A 26,432-nucleotide genomic window follows, 5' to 3' on the forward strand; every position below is an offset into this window, starting at 1 on the left:
GATCTGGACGTCGTGCCGCGCTGCCAAGTCAGTCAGAGTCACACTGTCAGTCGGTTCAGAAGAACAATGGATGCTCCTAACACAGCCAGTTGATCACAGATCAGCTACGATGGCGGGGAGGAAGGCGACAGTTCAGGCTTCATTTTTCAAGAATTTCTTAATTTTGTTTGCATAGATCGCATAATCCTGCTGATTTCAGACTCCTCCTATGTTATTTATGGGGCCTTTACTTCAGTAGTCTCCTCAAGGGGTCCCAAGATAAATCTGAGTCTGAATCTGAGTCACGATTTTATGATTTATTTAAATGAAACTATCTGAGAAGGAACAAAATACTCTTTAGTCACAAGTCGTCAAGTGCATCATGATCCACTGAAGCCAAAGAAGTGGGTTCCTCAACTGGTTTTTGGTAAACCAAGAAATACTAACAAGTTGCATAAAAAACCCATGTGGTGGTATTAAATTTTTCATAATAAATCTGAGGGATAGCAGGGAAACTTCTGTAACTACAGGATACTTTTCAGCCATAACCTTTGCTGTAGGGTCAGACTCATCTTAATCTCACAAGCCAAAGAAGTTGGAAACCACTGGTTTATTCAACCTAAACTCTGACAGCTTCATCTTAAAACAAACATGGCATCATCTTGATAAAACTATTAGCTGCTTTTTCATTAATTGTTTTATAAAAGGTAATGGTTCTCTTGTTTTCTGGTCTGCAAGTCAAATAAAGCAACATATACAGTACTAAAGTGATATTCAATGGCGCCATGAAGCTTCTCTGCAAAACCATTTGAACGTTGTGCCACAGGAAACCTTGAAAACATGATTGATTGTTGCATCATATAGCTTATACACAAATAAAGAATGAAGAACAAAGAACATAAATTGTAAAGCAAAAGACAACCTGTTATTTATGGCAGTTCAAATGGTTGTGCAAGGACCAAGGAGCATTTTATAATATGCAGAACTTTTTTTTAATACAAGTATGAAATAATCTGTTTTTTTACACACAGGCAGGGGTTCCAGCCTGAAGAAAACTAAACTTCCAGTGGCAGTGAAAATCCTATTTGAAGGGCACAAATACATGTTGGATCTGCAAGGACTCCTCTGCAGCTGACTGTGTGAGGTTTCCTGCTGCTGCATCACTGGAGTGAGTTAACACGTCTCAGAGCTACAGGCTGTGATTTGTACTGCTAGAACCTGCAGGGATCCACCGCCTGACTGGCGAGGACATGCAACAAGAGCCAGATGTCCAAGACTGGATTCACACTCACGGTACAAGACTTATTTCCATGTTTGTGCCTTGCTTGAACGACCACAAGCTCCTCTTTGGGTTGAGAAATCACCAGCCTCTCAACAAGGCATTGTGTTGAAGCCACAAACACAATTGGTTTCTTTTTACCTGTAACACTGCAACACTGACATTTTGTACACTGTATGTGGTTTTCAGCTGACGGTGGTGAGCTGCATTTGAGAGACAGAAAAAACCAAGAGAATGTGATGTTTTGGCGCCTCAATTTGCATATTTGGTTGGAAAAGAAAGGATTTTAGATATCTGCATTATACAGCACTCCACAGCAGCTCAGAGTTTCATGTTTTCTTTGCTTTCTTTGCTCTTTAAATCGTCCTACTATGTCAGGTGCAGCACAGTTGCATGTTAACATCTTGATATCACTATTTGGCATCATCACCCCCCTTACATATTTCTGTATTTACTGTTCTGTGTTCTTGATAATCCTGTATCACTGTTCTCTGTTGTTTCCATGTGCAGGCTCAACACAGATTTTCTCCTGAGGGACAGTAAAGTATCCATCCATCTGTCCATCCATTCATCCTCTGAGATTCACTGGATATATACAGTACATGCAATATAGAGTGTGTTTCCTCTGTCTACTGTGGGTTATGTTTCCATTGAATATCATCTGCATATGAATAAAGATCTTTGCTTCATAATTAGACAGTCGCCACAGAGGAAACGGAGAAAAAACAGACTCCCACCCTCCCATGTTGACTACTGACATGAATATTCATCACATTCTCGGTTGGTACTGAAGTTAGGAGGCAGCTCATGTAAGACTAGTTTGTCATTATTACATAAATTATCTTTATCAAACGTGGCCTGACATCTCTCCATAATGGAGATTCAGTGTTTTAGAAGCAGTCTGTCACTGTAGCTTTTGGAAAATCATGTGAGGTAAGAAGTGTATTCCTTTGAATGCCCACCCCCCCCCCCTCCTGGCTAAAAAATACAGGCCACCGCAGTGCTACCACTGGCAGGGTTTGATGGTCTGAGCTGCAGCAGAGATCTGAAATGTCAAACCCTAGGATTATTATTATCATCATTTCCTTCCTCCTTTTGCAAACTGGATGGCTCTCTTCCAAACTGAGGGCGGCCGCCTGCCGCATCCAATCATCTCAGGGCGAAGTAGATCCTCTAAGTGGAATTAGTGCAAATTGGGGAGTTTATATGAAAAGTGCGTGTGGCTGTGCGACTGTGTGTTCATCAGTGGTGTCTCATACTGCCTACACTATTCTCAAAATCCTCTCCGATCCTCCCTGACTCCGCCGTATCCTCCCTCAACTCCTACTTTTACTTAAAAAGTGACTTGACTAAAATCACAGGAAATCAAATGATGAGAGGAGAAGACGCGAGCAGAAAGTGGTGCTCAGCTCCTCGGATCGCCAACTGGCTTTTGGGTTGCCGACGATGTTTCACAGCCCAAACAGTCGGCGTTTGTCCCCTTTGTCATCTCTTCCCCTGGCAGAGTTGATTAACATTTCACTCACGTCCAATTCAAAGTTCAGGCTTATAGATGAGGGGAGGCGAGGGAGAGAGGGATGGAGGAGGAGGAAGAGGAAGAGAAGGAGGGTGGGAGGGAGGGAGGGAGTGAGGGAGGACGATGGATGGATAAAGCGAAACCCTCCAAACACCCACGTCGGGCCAGTTTCTCCTGCCAGCTTCGGGTTTTCTGCATGCGAATGTGAATATGCATCGACATGAGCTTTCCCTGCCTGTGAAGGAGGGATGGATGGATAGAGAGATGGAGAGATGGCGCGGCGCAACACTTTGCGGGCACTTCTACCAGCCTGCGCTGCGTGCGTCTGAGCCTGGATGCAACAGCCTCCTTCCTTCCTGCACATTATCCTGGCACGAATCGGAATGATAATCAGGTGTGAGGTCGGGTCGGGTTTTTTTGCCAGAGAGGATAGGAGGCTTGAAAATCAGTGTACTCTAATATTCAAATTCTGTCATAACTCAACTTGAACACATCTGATCTTTTAATATTTCATAAACGCATCAGTAACGTGCTTCTCTGCTCATATTTTGTGTGTTTTAAGCCGTCCCTGCATGCAACCACCAGCCCGTCTCTCCTTACAGCAAAGCCAAAAAAGAAGCCCCGGTTGGTGTCTTACCAATGTGAATGATGGAGTCGGCGCTCACTGTGTTGCATTGCAATATCCACAGGGAATGAAATAACAATATCAGCATTTCCATCTCCAGTTTGAGCCAAAGAGGCGCATCCACGGATCCACCTCGCTGCTTTTTGTGTTTTTTCTCCACTGATGAGCAAATCCAAAATAAGCGTCGGTGCGTAAAAGCGGCAGCAGCAGCAGCAGCAGCAGCAGCAGCAGCAGCGGGGAACAGTGTTGAGTGAAATCACCACCGAATAGTAATAAAAAACCAAATCCCAAAGACCAAACTGTTGGCCGGAGTCGAGAAAAAGAAGAAGGGTAGAAAAAGAAAGAAATACAAGCTTCCAGGGCTCCGGAGAGAAACAAACCCGGGTAAGTGAGGAGGGGAGCGGGGTAGGATGAGAGAAGACACCGGGGGTTTGTTTCAGAGGTTGAGATCCGCCGGACGAGCAGCTCTGACTCTCTACCTCAGAGTCTGAGACATAACACACTGCAAACTGCGGAGGAGGAGGAGGAGGGACGCTCTCTCTCTCTCTCTCTCTCTCTCTCTCTCTCTCTCTCTCTCTCTCTCTCTCTCTCTCTCTCTCTCTCTCTCTCTCTTTCTATCTCTCCCCCTCTCTCTCTATCCCTCTCCCTGTCTCTTCTCCCCCGACCCACGTGACTGCAGAGCCTCTATCTACAGCGCTGGAAACCCGACCGGAGAAAAGAGAGGCGATGGATGGAGATGGAGAGAGATGGGGGGGGTGGTGGGATGGATGGGAGCCGGTGCGCACAGCGGAGGAGACGGGATGAGAGGGAGCGGGGCACAGAGGTAGGCGCGCCCTGGACCGACACTCTCTTGGTCTCTAGGTTTTGCGGGATGAGGCGAGAGAGGAGAGGTCGTCGGTGCCGTTAATGAACTTGCGACAGCCGGACTTCACGTTTCACGCGTTGAACGCGCTCTCTCCTCCGACTGAAGTTCGTTTATTCAGCCGACAAGAGGATCCGTCAACGCTGCATCGCCGCGCTGCACTGAAGCTGTTGCATGCATTGGATCTACTCTGTTCCCACAGTGTGATGCAGGTACATCGCATTACTCTGTTCGTGCTTGTGATTTGGGTATATGTCCTCAAATTCATCAGTTTTCCACAGTTTTTTTTTTCCTTTTCTCGTCACGGAAATACGAAAAGGAAGATGTAGCGGTTCTATAATTGATAGTCTGATCCGCTTATTCTCAACAAGGGGATTCTTGTGCAGATCTTTAGAGTTGCAAAAGGCTGAATGAATATCGGCTCAAGTGTGACATCGCCGTGAAGCGGAATTTACCCCCCTGGCAGCTTGGAGAGGTCGTGGATAACGTGCGGCGCACGGACAGCAGGTAACGAGTATCGGAGCAGGTTCCAGTTTAACGGTGTTTTCTTTCAGCTCGGAATGAATAAAACCCCTAAATGCGTAAAATGCTCTCTTCTGATCTTGCGTTCAGGCGCTCGGATACAAGTCGAACATAGGCTTTGGCGTCGCCCTGTGCGTAAAATCTCCCCATAGCTACACGGAGGATTTTCTAGAAACGATGGGGGATCGAAGCCAAGTGTCAAAAAACGCGGCGAGGAGGGACAGCGAGTCGTGATAGTGAGCGTTTGTGAAAAGAGGATGAGAGAAAAGGGAGAGGTGGACTCCTCAGCTCCGTGGGAGAGAGGATGTGAAGGGGCTCGGACGCGCTGGTGTCCCGTTACAGAAGGAGAGGAGAGAGAGATGTGTTCAGGATGCAGCCAGGGGAGTTTTCAACAAGTCAGCAGCAGCGATTCTCACAACACCCTGACGCCGCTGCAGCGGAAAGCTGCTTCTCCTGCAGGTCTGATACTCTAACGAGCTTAAAAGAAGTCTTGGATGTGTTTGTCGTCTGTAGCCTGAAGCCTGCGACTGCTGAGGTTACACAGATCCTCGGCTTATGGGCATGTGACGTAACTGACCTTTCCCATGATGTCATTCCAGGTGACGCCATACGCAAGAAAGTGACGGATTGTGGGAACCAGAGGGTCGTTTTCACTCAGCGGGAAGAAGCTGGAAACTGAAGATTACTACACTTGACCTTACAATTAAAGGATATTTCTTGCGAATGATTGTGACTCAGAAATGTCTTTTAATTGTTTGGCTAAGTCTAGTTTGGCTAAAGTCTTGAGATGAACCGTCACAGGAAGCTTCTGTCGGTGCTGATGGATCCTTGACAGTTTCAGCACCACGCCTGAGCGGACAGCTCCTCTGGATTCAGTCATTCAGTCGCTTCAGACTTAAGTTCTCTTGCTATGGAGTCCCAGAAATGACAAATGTATCTGTAGTTGACCAACCAAAAAAAGGTTATACAGTGACATGATTGATAAATGGAAAATAATACAGTGAGAATAAAATATATAGTTATATTTGTAATTACAGTATAAGGTAAATGGTTAAATGGCTGCATTTATGTAAGCTTTTATCCAAAGCGCTTTACAATTTTTGCCACTCATTGCAGCGAGTTGCCATGCAAGGTGCTGCCTGACCATCGGGAGCTAAACCTAAACCTAGCTCTTGCTCAAGGACACTTCAACATGCAGACAGAAGGAGCAGGGGATCGAACCGCCAACCCTGAGATTAGTGGATGACCCGCTCTACCTCCTGAGCCACAGCCACCATATTTCATGGTATTTATATATTTATAAATTATATTTAATAATATATTTATTTATATTTATTTGCCTTCTCATTTTCCTTTTAAATCCAATCAGTTGATTCAATAAATTAAAAAAAAAGAAATGTATTTAATCTTACAAATTTTTCACATCTATTTTACTTTCTCGCCACTTTTTTTTGTAAATATAAATTAAATTGAGCAACAAAAGGTAAGAATAAGAAGTTAGGCGTTAAGAAAAAAGAAGGAAATTCATTGACGAAGACTGCAAGATACTGTTGAAAGTGTTGGTAAAAGCCAGTAAGTGAACCTTGATTTCAGAATACTTCATCAAATGCAAGTGTATATGAACGTCCACGGTCTCCACCCCTACAGACAAATACACGACAACACATTATACATCATTTAAGGTCTTTTTTTAACAATCCAATTAAACTAGCAGTATTATTCACTTGTTTTTTGTGTATGTAGACACATTTTTGACTCATTAGCCTATGTGTAAAATTTCAGGGTAACATTAGTGGCCTGAGGGACTCCTACTACTTCTGCTTCTTCCCTTGAATGAACATGTATTCAGTGATGTTAGTGTCGAACTCTGTTTTGTTTTGGAGCAAGTGTGCGACTCAGAATGGTTAAAACTGTGTGTGATTTCTTTCTAACTCTAGATCTGAATAAGTGTTTTTGAGCTAATTAGGCTCTACAATGATCAATGAACTTGCTAATTACCTCCAACAGGCCTGGTGGATGTAAACACCTGAACTGTCACTCACACATTCTGTTTACAACCTGTTTACATACTTCCCCCATACAATCAACATTAGCCATCAACACCACTTTCAACAATTTAATATTATATTGCTGATAATATTGTATTATATTATTTATTACAATATTATTCTAATCACCACTGATGCTGATTAATTAGTCAACGCTACTTCATATAATCAAAACTGACTATCATCATTAAAACATTACAAATATGATTATTAATATCCATTGATAATGTCATAATCATAATTATCACCACTCTTATGTTTACACTGCTGCCAGATATGATCATCATCAGTGTTCTGATCAATGTCACACACTCAACGATCATTATAAGCATCACCACTGTCAGTACTTTGTCTTCATCTTCCTATTTATTAATAATGCTCTCATCATCATCATCCTCAATAGGTGGCACCTTCATCAAATATATCTAAATTATATAAAAACTATGATTACATTTAAATTACTGAATTATAATTAATTTAATTTTGTGCTGCATTCATTCCTAAACTCATAACAATCATAATACTATATCATGACAATATTATACTATACAGCACACGTATAGATAGATAGATAGATAGATAGATAGATAGATAGATAGATAGATAGATAGATAGATAGATAAATAGATAGATACTTGGTATTTACAGGACATTATATTACATCACATCATTTATTATCATTATTATTATTATTATTATTATTATTATTATTATTATTATTGTGGTTATTATTTTACATTTGATTAGATTATTGTATTATTGACTCTTTTTAATGTTTGATTGTGTTGATTGTGATCTTGATCATTAATTAGTTGAATTCACAACACACACACACACACACACACACACACACACACAGTTGAATTGCTCCAACAGAGTGACTGTTGGCCATTGGTGGAACATCACACCTCCTACTGGCAACAAGCTGTTACTGTGATTGTTTTACTGTCTACTGAATGAGAAACATAGAGACAGAGTTAGGAAAGAAAATGATGTGAATGGAAAGCATTTCCACTAAATTATTAATACAAATTGAAAAAAAGAAGAATTCAACTGAATCACTGTTATTTTACACACGGTTTTATTCCCTTTATAAAAGATAGACACCAGCAGTAAATGAGATATTTAGTTACAGTATTAAAAACTCTTTTACACATTCTTCACTTTGAGTACTTCCACATCTAATATTTTATTCCCATTCTCATATCATATTCCTATAAACAGGATTATGGTACTGCATAGTGTCTCTCCACAGTGACTTATAGTAGTGCTTGTTTTCAGCATCCCCCCTTTCAGTTGTTGCACTCATGAAACCGTACTAGTCATCAGCTACATGTAATAATTTTCCACATGTGTGAACGCGTTGTCTTTCGTCCTTGCTCAGATTTGATCCATCATTTTCATGCCCAGCTTGGCTACTCCCCCACTAGACCACCTTCAATGCCAGACAAACAACCAGGCAGAGAGAGATCTGTAAAACACTGCAGATACGTCACATTAATTCATCTGTAGAAGGGAAAAAAACAACTTTTTCAAAAGTTGTCTAGAGTCTATCAACTGTATACTGCACAAAAAACCTAACCATGTATAGAGTCTGAGACATGTTAAAAAAACAGCACAATGAATGAGGTGAAGTTAGAGATGTCGACCTAAAGCATAAAATGTGGATTAATCTGCCACTGACAGTAGTCCTGTTCCCTCCTGTTTGAGTAATGTTTGCTAAAATCTACAGTACCCAGCTGTTTTAAGAAATTACTGAGCCCTTTTTAAAGACTGAGCAGTAAGTGCCTGCAGTAAATCTGGAGCCCCTTTCAAAGTGAAGTCTCACTTTCTGCTATGAAAGCCTAGACAAAATGATTAAGGAGGAGGAACGACTTTATTTCTCCCCGGTGGAAACTTTTATCTTCAGCTCGTCCTTTAAACTCAGCAGATGAATCAACCCGGGGCAAACAGACGCACGATAACGCAGCTGATCACACACACACACATACAAGTAATCGTTATCTATCAATCATTTGATATCATGTCAAACGTCTGCACAAAAATCATCTGCTCACCCTGTAAAGACTCCTCTACCTCCAAAAATAAACCTCCTCCCCTTTCTCTCCTTCCATCTGTTTTGTTGGCAGTAACTCGGGCATGGATGACAATCTAATTGCATCCTCATCTCCTCCGGTTTAATGGGCTGTCAGGTAGCATCATTACACTCTTTCATTGCTTTCCTGCACAACTCGCCTATTGACAACAACTGACAATATATGTGTGTGTGTTTGTGTGATGGAGGGAAGGTTGCAAAAAATCAGTTACAGCGGCTAATTGGTGTGTACATGTATGTATGAATGTTTCCAGATTTAAAAGCATCAAAAAGCCCCTCAAGGATAAGACGGTAAAGAAAACTGTCAAAAGTTTGGAGGACACTTTACTGGTCACGCGCAGGAGATTTGTTGTGATTTTAGTGTCTCAAAATATCTGACATTTCTTTAGGGTTCAATATGCTTGAAACAAATTAGGTCAAATGAAGTTTCAACCACATCTAAAGGGAAAAATGTTTATTCCTGTTCTGAACGGCCACACCTGAAGGCACCACAAAACAGCTGGAGCGGGCGTGACACAATGACATCACACAAATGAAGATAATAGTGTTCAGTTTTTCTTTGGTTGCATTTCATGATGTGAAGAATGAAAAAAGAGAGTTTGAGAGAGAAACTCAAACCCTGCCTATTTTCACACCTCCACACACCTGGCCAATCGATACTTAAAGTGAGCATTACTGTCGGTTTGTTGGTTTTGGAAAGTTAAAGGAATTGTGGGATGTAGCCTGATGAAAGTATGAGGAGGAGGATGTGTCAGGTGCTGTTTGACAATTTGACTACTTTGACTAAAAATTTGAGTACTTTGTCTAATCACACTGAGGTCTTAGAATTTTCAGGGGGGGTTTTGTGATATGCAGTTCATTTCAGTCATGTTTAAAGACTGTAAGTCAAATTTTACACTGCACTCATGACAGATCATTAACCTGTTTGAAAATGATCTCAACTCACTCTCTTCCAAATTGCCATTAGAGTGTTAAAGAGTGCAGACCCCCTCTCCTAAAAACACTTGTAAAAAATGCATCAAAACCAAACCAACATCACTTTTAAGGTGAATTTAATGGTAGAAGGAGGAAAAAAACCTTCATTTTTACCCTTCCTTCCAATCAAAACTGCCTTCCTCTTCCTGACTGATATTGCTTTCGTTTACATGTTTCAATCAGGGAAGACACAAGTTGCCATGAATGCAGAAGCTTTATTTTATAGGGTCCTTTAAATACCAACCAATCAGAGACACCCCCCACCTACAACACAGGTAAAGTAGTCTAAATATTCTTCAGCTAAACTGATCACTGGATGAGAGGAAAGCCCACATGCAGAACACAGTGAAATAACTGTGTTATAGTTGAGAGGTGGAGCTCAATGTGATGACAAAATACGCTCACAGTCGTCCTCATGCTTAAACTTGCGCAAAAAGTTTAATTTGAGTGATGCTTCCCTGAGTTTTCCCTCCAATCTATCCAGTTCCAGCTCCGCATCACATTAAACTGCAGCATGTAGAAAATGTCAGCTCAATAGAACCCACAGTTAAGATTCATTGAGGGAAAATTATTCTGTGAATAAGATATAAAAAAAAGAGGAAAAAGCTTTGTGCTCAGCGTGTACCGTAGAGGAAGAGGTGCTGACACAAACCAAACAGGACATTCAGCTCATAAAATATACGATAAAGGACCTTTTATTAACACTGATAAGAAGAACGTGTTCTGCTCAGTGCTTCATCAGGCTCATGAAAAGGTACAATAGGCCAAAGGCAAACAGTATGAAAGCAACAGTTCATGTTCTAACTAGTGATGGCAGTCATTTGAGCTTTGGATTTACTATTATATTGAAGGTGGTGTGAAGTAGAGGAGGAGACATCAATGCTTTTACAAATGAATGTATTGAATGAAGTTCACAAGCGTAGTAATACAAGGATGTATACGTTCAGTTCAGAAGAGACTCAGAGGATCATTTGGCATTTTCCTACTGAACCACATTGTTTCTTCAACAACCAGTTCTGGACCAGTCTTTCCAAAACAAAGCTTTCCAAACAAAGCAATAATGTTGTGCAGATTAAGCTGAGCCCCAGGGAGAAGGAGACAGATCAGATCCATCAGTAGCGAGACGGCTGTCTGAGACCGACTGCGACTTCAGAACAGGAAACCACGTCAGAGAGCACGAGAGTGTGTGTGTGTGTGTGTGTGTGTGTTCCTGTGTGTGCAGGGCTGGAGAGCAACTATTAATACTCTTGTCACTGTAATTGAGAAGCCTTTGTGTGTGTTTTTTTGGAGTAAAATCTAAAATAAGTTCACGTCAGTAGATTGTTTTGATGATGTGCTGTACTCATGTATTTTTGGAGAGGTGAGAATTAAAGGGCAGCTGTTACATCTCAGTCAGGAACATTTTCCGTTTTGGTTCGCTTTGAAGAAGCTTTTTTTCTCTCAGAGGATGATCTGTGAGAAAAGAAAAGATGGTCATATATTTGAAGAGCAAACTTTTTTTTAGACTAGTTGGGAAGTTATGAATAACATTTCACTAAATCAATAATATTAATATCGATCCTGGCAATAAGACGTGCTTTTTTTTTGCAGTTTCAGTGATTCACATACTGTACAGTGTGGTTTATGTTTGTCCAGTCACTGATTTTTGAGAGTTTCAGAGTTGCAGTTTGTGGCCTATTGGAAAGGAGGAGGGATCTTTTTTTTAGCCCAATCACATCGGAAGTTGAAAAAAGTACAATAAGAAATGATGCAATAGGTACACAGACAGACATCAACCAAACTAGGAAACTTTGAAATGTCATTGCAAGATGTTTTTTCCAAGATTTAATAATTATTGTTTCTTTTCCAACATGTTACTGTCGCTGTGTTACCACCAATTTCTTATTTAATTTTTTGCATCTGTGTGCAGCTCTGCTTTATTAAATGTCTCTCTCTCTAAGAAGACTCCACACTAGGCCTGACCACCTGGTGGCAGTCTACAATCAGTTACAGTGAAAATATGTCACTGACTTCACCAGCTCTTCATTTGTGTGTGTGTGTGTGTGTGTGTGTGTGTGTGTGTGTGTTAAGTGAGTCAAAGCCTACATTCACATTACATGCTGAAGTGGCCCAAATCCATTATTTGTTTTTATTTTTGCCTCCAAGTGACCCAGATCTGATTTTTTCACAGAAACGTGAACAAACCAAATCTGATTTTTTCATGTCAGATCTGCACTTGCGTATGTGATCCTTAATCCCGTTCATTTCTGATCTGTGGTTTATGTGACTGCTGTCACAACGGCCACATTGCAATTCATCAGTTTTTTTGTAACATCTCACTTCTCTGTGCGTATTGCCTGTCCTTATCATTCAGTGTCGGCTCGTCACAGCCCAGTAAAAAAATAACATGTCGCCTTTTCATGCTCATTCTCATCTTCAGCATCTGTATTGTGAGCTGACCTCCACACCAAATGATCCTTGACATTGTATGCTAGCACAGCCATGTCATCTGCGTCGTCATCATCTGTGTGATTTGACTTTATTGTTGTTATTCTCGTTCGCATGTGGCCCACATTTCAGTTAAATCTGCACATGTGTGGCAGTATAGGATGTTAGCTGTGTTCACACCGGAGCCGAATACATCACTTACAGACATGAACGTGAACCATCAACACAAAGAGATCAGATCTGACCAAAAAATCTGAAATGAGCGTTAAGGCCTGTATTTTGAACATAGCCTTATTGTCTTAAAAATAATTTGCTGCAGTGCAAATCCACCTATATCAAGTATCTTCTATGATCAAGCTACATATTTCTTGATTCTGCCTGCCTTCCTCTTTCTTGCTTCAAGATACAGACGCTCTAATTCTAGAAAATTATTGAAACCCCTCCACCAAACAGTGATTGATCTCACTCTCGTTTTTGTAAAATAAGGGTTTTAGGACTCAATTATAAACAAACAAATGACAAATGAATTGATAAGGATGGCATTTTTGCAATGCAATAGTATGAATCAACAGTACACACAAAAATTAAGATTTTTTTTTCAAACTACATATTGACTACATTGAGCACAGACTCAAAACCTGGTTAAAATGAGTACCGTACGTAGTTTCTCCTGAAAACATACATACATATTCCCGCAGCTCTCTGAAATGAAGTGTAATCAGCTAACTTTGTCCTGCTGATGACAGATGATGAATTTTTTATGGTGATCCTGATGTATACATAGACTAATGTTGGACAATGTCATGAAAAATATATACAGAATCATTCTCTTGCTTCCACCACCAGAACTTACTACCATTTCTGACCCAGAAGGAACATTAACCCTTAAAAACGCTGAGTAAAAATGAGAGAAAAACACTCTTTAATATCTAATCTAATAGACAAGGTATTCATTAAACAGAGGAGTGTGAAAGCAATCTGCATTTGTCTTGCTCTTATCTTGTGTCTCATTTAAAAATTACCGGAGGATAAAGAGCAGAGGCACAGATGAGAGTGTCACTATAGAACAGAAGAAAGGGAGCTGGAGGACTGAAAACAAGAATATGACTTGAAAACCAAATCCATATTTTATATTTGCTCATTAAAACTGATCACTCCTCTACCACACTCTGTCTCTGTCATGTCAACATGTCTTATTCCTTTAAGCCAAATTTCAGTGCAGCAGACTAACTAACTTTAGTCTGTGACCTTTTCAGCTGCCATCTCAGAAGCCGACACAACACCGAAATAGTTGGATCCTAACGAGATCGAGTCATTTTGGGAATGCAAGGACAGCTTGTGGCTGGTGAGGTCAGACTCTCATCTTTATTCATCAAATAAAGAAAAAAATAAATTGATTTTGCTTTTCACCGTCAAGCTGTCCTCCGGCTCAAGGCAACAGGTAGAGCTCAGCTGTCGATATGCTGAACCCTGTCTGAGATTTTTAACTCAGCTTTTCAGGCAGCTGAGATCTGTGGGTGTGTAATGAGAAACACAAACTTGGTCAAAATAGAAGGAGGAAAACAGCCACTTATTATGAAAAAAACCAAACAAAAAACAGGACTTCTAAAATACTAAAATTCAAGAGCACTGACAGCCAAAGGAAACATGTTAAAGGATAATTGAAGAGTGGAAATATTTTATATTCCTCTCGTTGTCAAGAGTCTTATGTAAATGAATGGAAATGAACTGATCCTACTAACATATAACGTCTATGTATCCAAAGCCTGATATATATTATTCCTTTGTGCCATAGACCTCCATTGTTGTCCAAAAACTATTAAAAACACAAGATCTCTTTTTAGAAGGAACTCTTAAATCCTTTTCACAACTTAGGGATGAATTTAGCCTTCCTCAAGTACAATTTTTTCGTTATTTGTAAACTTAATTATATCCAATCCATACCAATATATAAGAGTGGTATGAACATCCTGTTGAAAGCTTCTTCTTTAAAGAGGAAAGTTATGAATTATATTTATGATCAAATGTTTGTTAACATCCCTATTATCAACAGTAAATCATTCTGGGGGAAGATTTTGGGTCCCAGCTTGATGATGTGATGTGGCTAAACATATTAATGAATGTGAAGAAAATTACATGCTATTGTATTGTATTATGTTGTTTGTTTTTGTTGAAAATTAATTAAAAAAAAAACAACCCAAAAATGAAAAAAAAAAAAACACATCACTGAGCCACACTGCTGCACTGGGTGACATTTTCCTTCATTACCATGAACACACATTGTAGTTTATTTTGACTAAATAACACACACACACACACCGTCCTGCTGCCAGAAATACTCACTAGAGCTCCAAATGTCGATTCATCCGCCGCTGAAAATAGTCCCCCCAAAAATGCTGTATTTCTGAGCTGTTTAAAAAAATAAAACTACATAGTTATAAGCCATTTATTAATGATTTACATACTCGCTATTGTACCAACAGGGTTGAGGCTGAGAGCCACAGATAGGGTTAGGATGTCAGCATGTGTTTTTATAATACAATTTTTGAAGAACAAGTAACAGAACAAACAACAAAATAAATTAGGGAAATTAGAATTAACTGAGTAAAATAAGAAAAAAAGAATAAACTGTAGAGACAAAGATAATAAATAATATAATAAAGGGGTATCAGTAAGTACAACACAAATGTAGTATCTCATTTCCATAAAAAATAGGAATATCTACTTCCTGTTAGGTTTCTTTATTTATATACATTGACAAAATCAAAAAACTTTATAAAACTTCCCTTGGTAAATATCTGTCTTTGCAACTAGAGATTCAAACGAGGCAGTGTCTGTCATCAATTTGAACCATTCAGCAAAATCTGGCTTTGTCTGACTCTTTCAGTGGCAGAGAATGATCTTGAAGTGCCAATTAAGCCTGTCAGTTCGAGTCCAAATTCTTGTTTGGATATAAAGGTAGGAGAGACTTGTCTCCTAATAAGCACAGCTGGGGAGATTCTGGCATCATTTGTTTATTTAACCACTCTCCAATACTTTTAATTACTTGTTTCCTAAAACATTCCCACATTAAACAAAGAAAAGTACCTGCTTCATTTTTACAGATTTTCCTTAATTTTTCAGTTATACAATACAGTATTTTCATACAGTTTTTGCCATGAGGTAAAAAAGTATTGAGAGACAGACAATGACATTGTTGGTTTTGTTTTTTTTTTTCATGGGATTTGTTGACAATAAGGAAACTGTGGAATAACACCAACCTCATTTTTGTACCATAGTTGATCAAAACTGCAGACAGATTATCTTTTTTGTCATCTGCACAGTGTGTGAAATACAGGTGGTCTGGGATCTGGGAATCCTTAATTGACAGCTTGGACACCCAGGAAATTTTAGGGAGATCTCAATAATGGTATCAACACAGTAAGGTTTATTTTCATGTAACTATTGAAATCTGTGATCGTTTTTTATAATAATACAATAAAAAATATATTGCAGTCAAAGTATTTATGGCATTTGAATGCAATTTTCTCCTCTGCATTTTTAAATGTCCAATAAAAATGTAAAAAAAAAAAGTCCTTAAATAGTCCTTATATCACAGAACAAACAAATAAACATACCAATAAAAAGAACACAACGACACTTTTTTCTTGTATAAGTAATTGAATGTATTGGCTGATATGTGCTGTTTTGGAGGTATAGCTGCCGTTGATCAAGCAGGTTTCCGTGCTATTATTCTCTCTGCTGCTACTATGAACAAACATTCTCCAAAGAAGTTCATCAAAGGATCATAAACCATCATATCACAATCAAAGAATCACCTATCATTATGGTATTTTATATGGTTTGACTCATTTACGAAGTTAGGAACCATTAGAAAAGTAGCACAGAGTGTTCAACTCCGTCGTCCATTTTATTGATTTTTTTACTCAAGGAGAGGACATATCCAACAGGTGTTACAGTAGATGCTGAACCAGAGCCATACAGAATCACTATGTTAACCTACTGATCAAAGAAATCTGACATTGACCTCAGCTCTGTTAACACCAGCTCTTTAACATCCAACAAAATACTCTGAACAGTGACCCTCTCCTCCTCAAGGATGAGCAGTTTTCCTGAGTGGTCTCTTTGAAAAGGCTTGTGGGACTATTTTTACCACTCCAGCGTCCACAAAAATAAACGAAACCCAATACAATCACTTAAAATTGCACACAATAATGACAGTCCCTGAATAACCAAGAGGCACAGGTGATCCACTGTTCTATCATAATCACTGTGATATATTCAGTGTGCATACTTGACTTAACGTAACTTAACTTAACTGACCTGAGACAGTCTTGACCTTTGCTCCCTCCATAATATCCATGCAAGACCTAACAACATTGATCTCTCTCTCTTCACATGCGAGCCACATGTTCAAGCTGTTGATGTTGAATGGTGATTTGAGGTTTTCAGAATTGCACTTTCATCTTCCTCTCCTCTCCAGAAGCACAGAAGTTTCTTCACAATGGTCTGTTGAAGGTTTAACATGTAGTCATTACAGATGTTTTGGAAATTGCACAGCTTCTTTTGAATCTGTGGAAACATTTCCACTATTTTGTCTTCTAGAGAATTGTTGCATCTCATTTCCAGTTGCCTTATGGTTTCCAGAGTGTTGCGAACTTCTCCAAATATTGGAGTGCTGCTATCAGTGACCATCTGAGGTGCTTCAGAATAAAAATTTGTCAGTGGCATGAACCATACTGTCATTGGAAAAGTATTTTGTTTCCCTATCATTTGAGGAAGTTCCTGGTAGGTTTGCACTGCATCCTGAAAAGTTGTAGGGTTGCTTGCAAGAAAGAAGTCCCCATGGAATTTGCAGGAGAAGTTGTTGGTTATGGCATTTTCTTCACTGGTTAGCTGGACACCACCTTACCCTGAAATTTCAGCCGAGGGAATCTTTTTTTATCACCGCTTCCATTCTGCCTTGGATTTCCTGAACTTTGCTAGAATCGACTTTGTCACTGTCAAACACAAAGAAAGCATTTGCCCCATAAAGGATGCCTATCACTACATGCGTTGCCTGGATGCTCTCAAATAATTCTGAATACTGAATGTGGTTGTTTCCAAGATCAGTCATCAACTGTTTGAAATTGGCTTTGTATTGAAGTGTCACTCTCCTCTGGTTCTTGAATATTTTTGTATCATTCAGATACTTGGCAGATCCTCCAACTTCAATCAGTCCACCCAGGAAACTGGCTTTCAGAGACGCTTCAACATCCAGCAGAGAAAACTTGTCTTCAATGGAATCAGATGCAATGATTTCAAAAGCACTGCTGGGCTGAGGGCAATCAACTGTGCTCTGTTGGAGAACTTCATAATCCCACAGTGTGAAACCGACAACAAGTGAAAAAAACAAACCGAAAAAACATCAGCAATCTGTTGAAGCAGCAGCTGAAAAGCAATGCTTAATCCACATTGTTTTGGGAAAGAGTAGCTTAAGAAGTCTCAGTTTGTTTTCAGTTGTGGTGGAAGAAACCTTGCAAACAAAGGGTATCACATTTTGTTCAGCATGCCAATGGTGGAGTGTCTTCAGTGGGCACTGGTTTGCCCAATATGATGGCATGCTCAGCATCTTTTTTTGATGGAAATCCACTGAAATTGTTGACCTTTGGTGACAAGTTGTTAGCATATCACAAAGAGAGGACATTGAAAATAGAAAAGTGAGTTAAAAATAAGGCAAAAATCTATACAATATGTTTGTAGTGGGAGGACTCTTGATTACAGTTTTAAAATGTTATCTAAATATCATACCAAAATCTAATCTTATAAACTTGTCTAATCATTTACAAAGATGCACAGCATCCTGAAATATCTCTTCCAAAAGGAAACCACGTGTCTCCAGATTAGTTGATTTTTACCTTGGTAGGTAAGTTGATGCTCCCTCATGTGTTGAGAAACATGTCACACCTCTCACAATACTCTAAGACATGCTTGACTGTTATCACTTTGGCTTAAAGATGCTAATTTTAGCCCACTCTTCTGTCATTGTTGTATAATAAAGTGCCAAACACATCTTTGTACCGTGTTAAGTAATTGTGTTTTTCTTAAACTATACTAACTTTGTTGGCCAATGTATACTTTACTTACATGTGCAGTTATTTAGCTGCTAAACTGAATTTTAGTTTCATGTGAATGGTGATCTAAAGAATTAAAACCTGCATTTTGGCCACTGAATTCAAACATGGAAGACATCCTAATAAGAAATCATTTCATTCTAATGTAGTGTAAGTCCAGATTTATCCAGATTTATCCGGATCAGTTTATCCTGCCAAGCATCATCAGAGCGTCCCTGAGGTGAAATGTCGGCCCAGGGCAGCTACTGCCAAGATATTTGAAGACATGTCTCCGACCCATTGGGAAACATCCAACAACATGAGTTAACCTAAGTAAAACCACGACAACATCATTAAACTCATTTGTTATTGTTTTGATTGAGAGACACTAGCAGCAGAAATTGCATATTGTGCATTTAAATATCACAGTCAGAGTTGACATTTGTTGAGTAAGTATTTTTCACACATATATAATAAGTCTGACAGAGTGATCTAGAGTATCTAGACCCTGACAAGTTTTTTTTCTTTTTTCTTTTTTCTTTTTTTACATATATTCAATCAATTTTAAAGCAGGCAAAGCCTGTAGCAACATATTTTGGGGACATTAATATCAATTATTGTGTTATATATATATATATAGTGTGTGTGTGTGTGTGTGTGTGTGTGTGTGTGCAGACAAATAAAACTGTATTCATGTCTTAATTATTCAAAAAAAAAACATCCATCATGATTAAAGGAATTAATTATGTTTAAGTAGTCAAAACGAGTCAGTATTTGTTGTTTATGCACAGTATCTGTAATGAGATTAGCAAGGAGGAAGCTGCCAAGACCCACACTGATGAAACTGTGGGAAACATTATGTGTGTTCACGAACCTTTAGATTGTTTTATTTTATGTGACAGATATGAACTTACAGTATATCCTCACATCATAACAGAAATACGCATACTTTTTATGCAAACCCCTGAAATGTCTTCTAAACTTCGCAAGGAAATTCAATGATTTTACTAAAATGCGTAAAGTGACTAGACTGTTTTTCAAACATGATGACTCACAGGTCTTTGTGTGTGTAGGCCTATGTGTTTGTCAATCTTTCACGCAATCAAGAATAAAAATGTATCAAACAACACAAAACAATCTTTATATTATTGATTGTTGCTGTAACAGTATACATATATATACAATATATATGTACAGGGATAAAAAAAATGAAAAGAATGCCTTTTTTAGGTACTTTCGACAACTGGCGAATGTCCCAGGATTAGCACTGTACATACAGTGAACCCAAAATGTACTTAGTCCGTTATGATCATTTTAATTAATAACACATTCTGAAAGAAGGCTCAAACAGGCAGACAATAATCTGTTATCTAACAAATCTCCATCATTGCTCTTGTCTAAGTGAACGCAGGTCCACATCATTTTATTGTTGGGTAAACAGGCTCAGTGAATTTGGTGTGGAAGATGTTGAGGTGTAAATGTTAAATCTCTGCTTTTCTTTATATGTTTTATTCAAGTTTACCACAAATTGGATTTTCTAACAAACAGGAAATAACCAAGCTGCACACAGTGTTCAACTCAGGACTCAAATTTATTGAATATTTTACTCAAGTAGAGAGATGTCCAACAGGTGTTACAGAAATCACAGTCCAGGAGAACTTCAGCTCTATAAACATCAGCAACATTCTCAACATCTAACATGTTAAAGACAATGTTGTTACTGTCTCCTCAGAACACCACAGAGATTAAATGGACTCTTGGTTGGACTCAGAGCAGAATGTCCAGAGCCACAACCAGAAAAACAAAGACCAGCTGAAGTTTCCTGAGTGGTCCATTATACTTGTGTTAGTAGAAGAAAAAGATCACAACATAAAACTAGAATCATCACTTTGTCAATAATTGTTGATATTTTGGCAATATGGATCATTTAAATGTATATATTTTTTTCTCTTTTTTTCTTTTTTAATTTTTTTGTGCATGAAAAACAAAACCGCAACATCTGAATCTTAAAACACAAAAAACTTTGTCACCGTTCACCACTAACATCCTTAGTGAGTGAGTGGTGTTACAAAGTTTCCTTAACATTAGGAAATTCAACAAAAACAAGAAGAGACACTTGAGTTAGTTAATGTCCCACCTAGTTTGAAAAAAAAAATCCCACTTCCCTCCTCTTTTCCGTCCTCTTCCCCAACTTCACAAGCATAAATGAAACCTCTTATAAATTTAGATAAAGATAAATGAACAATTCTAATGTTAAACTACAGGCACCTTATTCACCATTATGTACCAAGTAAGTGCTTTGCATAAGCTAATGAAAATGTAATGTGGAAAAATAATCAATATCCTCATACATGTCCTCACCAAACAATTTCATATTGATAAAATTAGAAGAATTAGAAGACAGTTAAACTACATGTAGCCTGCAGCATATTTCTCTAAAACATAGATTATATGGTATATTCTGTAGAAGCTATTGTGGGGACATAATGTTATATACCATGTAGCTATTTCACAGACCAAGAAAAGGTCAACTTGGAAACATAAAGAGTATTGACACACCATTATAGTATTATGAGATGACTTGAGGTTAAAAAAAGATTTAAATGCAACTATTGCAGTCTTAATTAAGATGCTAATGTTTGTCACCATTCACCACTAATGAATGTCCTTAGTGAGTGATTGGTGTTACAGAGTCTCGTCACCATGAAATTCAACAAAAACAAGAGAAATTTCTAAATTAAAGAAGAACTTGAATTACTGTTGATTAGTCTTTTCAATAACAATGCATATTTTATAAACTGATCATGAGTAATACATGTGGAATATAAATCTGAAAAGTAGCTAGTGACTATGCAATAGGTTTGGGGTTAGGGTTAGGTTTAGGGTTAGGGGTTAGGGTTAGGGTTAGGGTAGGGTAGGGTTAGGGTTAGGGTACACTCCACCAATGAATGGTGTTAGTTTGAAGACAGATCAAGACTCACTTCATCACTTTGTCACTGTTCTTACTCAACTGGGCAAAAGAACACAGATCCAGATTGATTCTTAATGTAGCAGCCTGGATAAACAGGCTTGTTGAACCGAGCATTAAAGGTCTTGATGTGACTCAGTGTGCTAGAGGAGACATTGTAGAAGGACAGAGTGCCAGCAGGCCAGTCCAGATACACTCCAACTCGTTTGCAGCCAGTAGAGGGAATGGAGCCACGCCACCAGTGATCACTGTGCCCCGCAAAGAGCTCTGGTATCATAGTATTTCCACCAAAACACCATGAGTTATCACTACCTCCTAAATAACACAGGATACTGTCTCCTTTCCTGTCAATTTGTTTGTATGTGACACCTACAGCTTTATCTTCATTATAACCATCACTCCACTCTGCCTCCCAGTAATGGCGCCCAGTTAGCCCCTCTCTGCACAACACCTGAGGGCAAATATCAAACCTTCCTGGGTGATCAGGATATCCCTGCCATGCTCCATGTGTCACCTTCTTGTCGTTGTTAGAAAGAATAAGGTCGCAGTTTACTGTGTTCGGGTCCAGGGAGAGATCACAGGCATCTGATGGAGAGAAGAAAACACAATCCATTCCTCATCATCGTCATCACCCTCCACTGCAGTTTTCAAAAGTATGCACTCTTAAAATAATGATATTAACACCTTGTCCTCCATTATGGTTATAGTATAATAGCTATTTGCAACATTAGCAATGTGTTGGCTATATATTCAGATCAATTTAATGTATCCTTGTTCAATAAAAAGTATCAATATCTATTGAAAACATTTAAACTTCTGAGTGATTCTCAACTTTTTAAGGCTACTGTGTACATATAAATATGTGGTTTACTTCTGTTTTCACTACTTCATATATGGGAAACTGTATGGTTCTAGCTACAGCATAGATAAATTATGAAAATATCACAACAGTATTTTATATAGATAAATATAAAATACTTGACATTAAAGTACCCCGTAAATGTAAAAATAAACACATGAAAAATGACTTACACCACATTAAAGCACTTTTGTCTGTGATAGTCGTCACATCAGATGGGACGTCAGGCTTTGAAAAATCATCAGTGACCAGTTTGCCCTCCTTGTAATGGTAGATGGTTGCTCCTTCGTATTTCTCATTTGCTGTGGCTGTTACAAGGAAACGGACACTGCTGCTGTCCTTGAGAGGTTTGGCAAGGTCATGGAAAGCTTTGGCTTTTTCTCTCATTTTGGTCAACACTTCATCTGAGAAGTACCAGTGGTCTTCATTGGTACATCTTATTTCAGGTGAATCCAAGTACTTGGTCATCGCATCAAGGCAGGGGTCAGCACTTTCCACAGAGGTGAAAACAAAGCACAGAGTATTCTTTACATCTGGATCAAAAATCTCTCTATCCAACTCTGACTGATTTTTGACGATCTTTGTGTTTGTTCCCTCCATCATGTCTACACAGAACCTAATGACAGTGATTTCTCTCTCCTTGTGATCCATCCACTTGCTTAGTTTGTCCTGACTGAATGGTGACTTGTCTCTGTCTTCAAAGAGTTTTCTTAATGAGCTCTCATCTTCTTTGCCTTCACGGATGGAGGGAAGTGCCTTCTTCATGGTCTGTTGGAGCGCAGATGTGTAATAATTACACAGTTTTTGGAAAGTGCTCAGCGTTTTGCGAATCTCTGGAAAATCCTCTGACACTTTGTCTTCCAGGGAATCGTTGCATCTCATTTCTATCTCCCTAATACCTTCTAGAGCATCTTCAGCTTTCCTCACTAGTCCAACACTGATCTCACTCATCAGCTCAGCAGCTGCAGGATGCAAATTCTTCAATGGCATCAGCCAGACCTTCAGTGGAGCAACATGTTCTCCCTTTTCTCCCAGTAGCTTTGGAAGCTCTACATAGGTCTTCACTGCATCTACAAATGTTGCAGGATTGCTTTCAAGAATGAAGTCCCCATGGAATTTGCAGGAGAATTTGTTTGTCAGGTCTTTTTCTTCCTCAGTCAGCTTGATGTCAACATGCCCCTCAATATTAAATGATGGAATTTTCTTTATCACAGCTTCCATGCTGCCCTGGATGTTCTGAACGCTGCTAGCATCTAACTTCTCACTGTCAAATACAAAGAAAGCATTTGCTCCATAAAGGATGCCTGTAACTACATGTGTTGCAAGGCCCTTCTCAATAACATCTGTTTGTTGCGTGTCCATGGTTCCAAGAGGAGTCATCGACAACTGCTTGAAGTTGGTGGTAGCTTTGTACTGAAACGTCACTCTGCTCTGGTTCTTGAGTTTCTTCTGATTGTTCAGGTATTTGGCAGATCCTCCAACTTCAATCAGTCCACTCAGGAAACTGGCCTTCAGGGAAGCATCAATGTCCAGCAGATGAGACTTGGATTCAATGGAGTCAGATGCCGTAATCTTAAAGTTACTGCTGGGATTGAAGCTTTCAGTTGTGTTCTCTTTTAGAGTTGTTTTGTCCCACAAGGTGTAACCTGCAGAAAGTAAACATCAACCATGTGTTAAAGCAGAAAAAAACATTTTGTTTACATTCACCCACATTTAGAGCTATTGTGGTTCTTTCAAGAAGGAGGATTTGAAATGTGGGAGACTGAAACAACAAGTATACTCCAGACATCAGTTATGTATCTCCAATCATAACGTCTTCTACAGAGTCACATGTTCTTTTTTCCTGGATTCCTCGGTTCAAAGTAAATTTATCAGTAACGGCCATGCTCATGTCCATGTTAAGAGTTTTTTCCATAAGCATATCTAGGTAACTGGCTCTATGTACTTAGCAGCCAATGGATTTTTGTTTTGAAATGAGAAAACCAAAATCGAGAAGCAATTGACTGACAAGACGACTGCCAGTGCCTTTCCCCTGTTCAGAGGCCCTTTTTACACCTGGCATTAAAACGCGTCTCCACATGCGTCTTGTTGTTAAATGACAGTTTCAGTAAACTTTTTCAGACTTATACTATAAAAGCACAAACATAAACTAAAGAGAAATTTACTTTTATGATTTAGTACTTAAGTACAACTTAAATGCAATACAGGCATTAAAATACTCATAAAAAATATACTCAAACACATTTTAAAAACTAATTTTGAAATGAACACTTTTAAGAAGTATAATAAGTGTATCTTAGATTAAGTGCATGTTGAAGTGAACTTACTGTAAATATACTGTTAAAGCACATTAAATACAATAATTAAAAAAAAGATTTTTAAAAAGTATTACTTCAGTTAAACTTTTAAAAAAAATGACATTAATACGCTATATTCATATAATTAAACATATATTTTAACTTAAGTGCACTTTTAACAAATGTACTAAATTGCAAATTAAGTAATGTTATCTTATCAATATGCTTTGAAAAATGTACTTTCAATACAATGTCATTGTATTTGTAAATCTTTCACTAATAATGTATTTTGGAGACATACCAAAAAATGCTATGCTTCGACCGAAGTAGAAATGTACTTGTTTAAACTTTTGACACACTTTTTATGCTAAAAGTATAGTTCAAATATAGAAAAATATCCTTATTTTTTGCTTGGGTTCACAAATTCCGATAGAAAACTCAAGTACAACTCAAGTTTTTGTTTTCTCCCCATGTTGATAAAGTGTGCATGAGGATGTAGCAAGAGAGATACTTCCCATTTAAAGACTGTGGAGGATGGTGTCCAAAAATACAAGAGCAAAAGTGTAACAAATGGATTAATCAGTTTGTCTGTCTGCTCTTATGTAAGCTTCAAACGTTAGCATGCCTGAGTCCTGAGCTTCATCAGAGCTGTTGGGACATTTATATTTTACTGTTTCCTCTGGAGAGTAAAAATAGTTATTTTTTCTGTCAGTGAAAAAGAGAAGGAATTTACTGTGTCTTGATTTTTTCAAATCAAATATTTAGTCTGGTTAATAAATGTATCTTTTCTGTTCCGCAAGATCATTTGAAAATCTTGTCAGCAGATCTCAAACAGGCAGAGTAAGTAAATGTTGTCTACATCAAGTTTTACCTGGGATTAGTTTATCCTGCCGAGCATCATAGAGCATCCCTATGGTGAAGGGTCGACCCAGTGCAGCTACTGTCATGGTATCTGAAGACATGTTTTCGAACCTGTTGGTGAACATGACACAACATAGATCAAAGCAAACCCACACAACCTTCAATATTTGATTCAATTATCTGAAGTTAGTGTCACACAGGTAGACAACTCTCCACCTTGACATAGACAGAGAGGGCAAAAAACAAGAAAGAGACCAGCAGACAGCTTATTGGTCTTGGAAATATTTCCAAGTTAAAATATAAATAAAGAAATGTTTCCACCCTGTTTGTCCTTACCTGGTGTAGTTGTGTAGATCAGAGTCTTCTTAACTTCTTACTGGAGCTTCCAGTCTGACGGTCTGTGATACTGCGAAGCAACTTTTATCCTGTTCTCTCTCCTACTGATTCCTCCCCCTGACACGCCTCCTGATATGACTGCAATCTTATTTTAATTACGTTGCAGTTTGTCCTGTTATCTCACATACAGATCAGAGAAGTCTGAAGAAAGTATGTAGCCCTTCACACAAAACTAAACAAGATACTCCTTTATATGTGATCAAATGTCTGATATCAGTCAAAAATAATCAGGAAGAGATAATAATAATATTCATCACATTTCTAGAAAATATACATTTTCATCATATGACAATAACTGAGCCACTAATGGTGACCTTGTGTACTTTTATAGTCCAATTATCAAATGTGATAGTCAGTGATATTATCTATGTATGCTGGTAACTCATATGGCTAGATTCATCAAGACTATTTGGATAAATACAACAATCCTGCTTTTGTAACAATGGTTTGTGTGTGAATTGACACCATTATTGATGTATATTTATTACTTTTTCATCACTGTGTTATCAGGCTGCTTCTCAGCCAGGTTTTTTGTTTTGACACTGGGCCAAGTCTCCTCATTAATAACCCAAAATTTCCTTTCAAAGCCTTGACCGACCTTAAAAGGGTCACATACACACTAAACAATGAC

General features: G+C 38.6%; 2 protein-coding genes across 2 annotated transcripts; both read right to left on the reverse strand.

Annotated features, from left to right (window-relative positions):
- Positions 1-16,578: 16,578 nt before the first annotated feature.
- On the reverse strand, positions 16,579-18,708 carry LOC122971253 (neoverrucotoxin subunit beta-like). Its single transcript, XM_044337829.1, is given in 4 exon segments — positions 16,579-16,780; positions 16,783-17,269; positions 17,271-17,733; positions 18,650-18,708. Coding segments are annotated over 4 exon segments (1,152 nt in total). The 3' UTR covers positions 16,579-16,637.
- A 1,284-nt stretch (positions 18,709-19,992) lies between these two features.
- Positions 19,993-25,586, reverse strand: LOC122971252 (stonustoxin subunit beta-like). The gene is made up of 3 exons (XM_044337828.1): positions 25,416-25,586; positions 22,421-23,893; positions 19,993-21,973 (listed from the first exon to the last, which is right to left on the reverse strand). The coding sequence occupies exons 1-3, from the start codon at positions 25,528-25,530 to the stop codon at positions 21,423-21,425; spliced, it is 2,139 nt and encodes a 712-aa protein (XP_044193763.1). The 5' UTR covers positions 25,531-25,586; the 3' UTR covers positions 19,993-21,422.
- Between the last annotated feature and the right edge of the window lie 846 nt (positions 25,587-26,432).

Source organism: Thunnus albacares, chromosome 20, assembly GCF_914725855.1.
Source record: "Thunnus albacares chromosome 20, fThuAlb1.1, whole genome shotgun sequence".
Taxonomy (NCBI): domain Eukaryota; kingdom Metazoa; phylum Chordata; class Actinopteri; order Scombriformes; family Scombridae; genus Thunnus; species Thunnus albacares.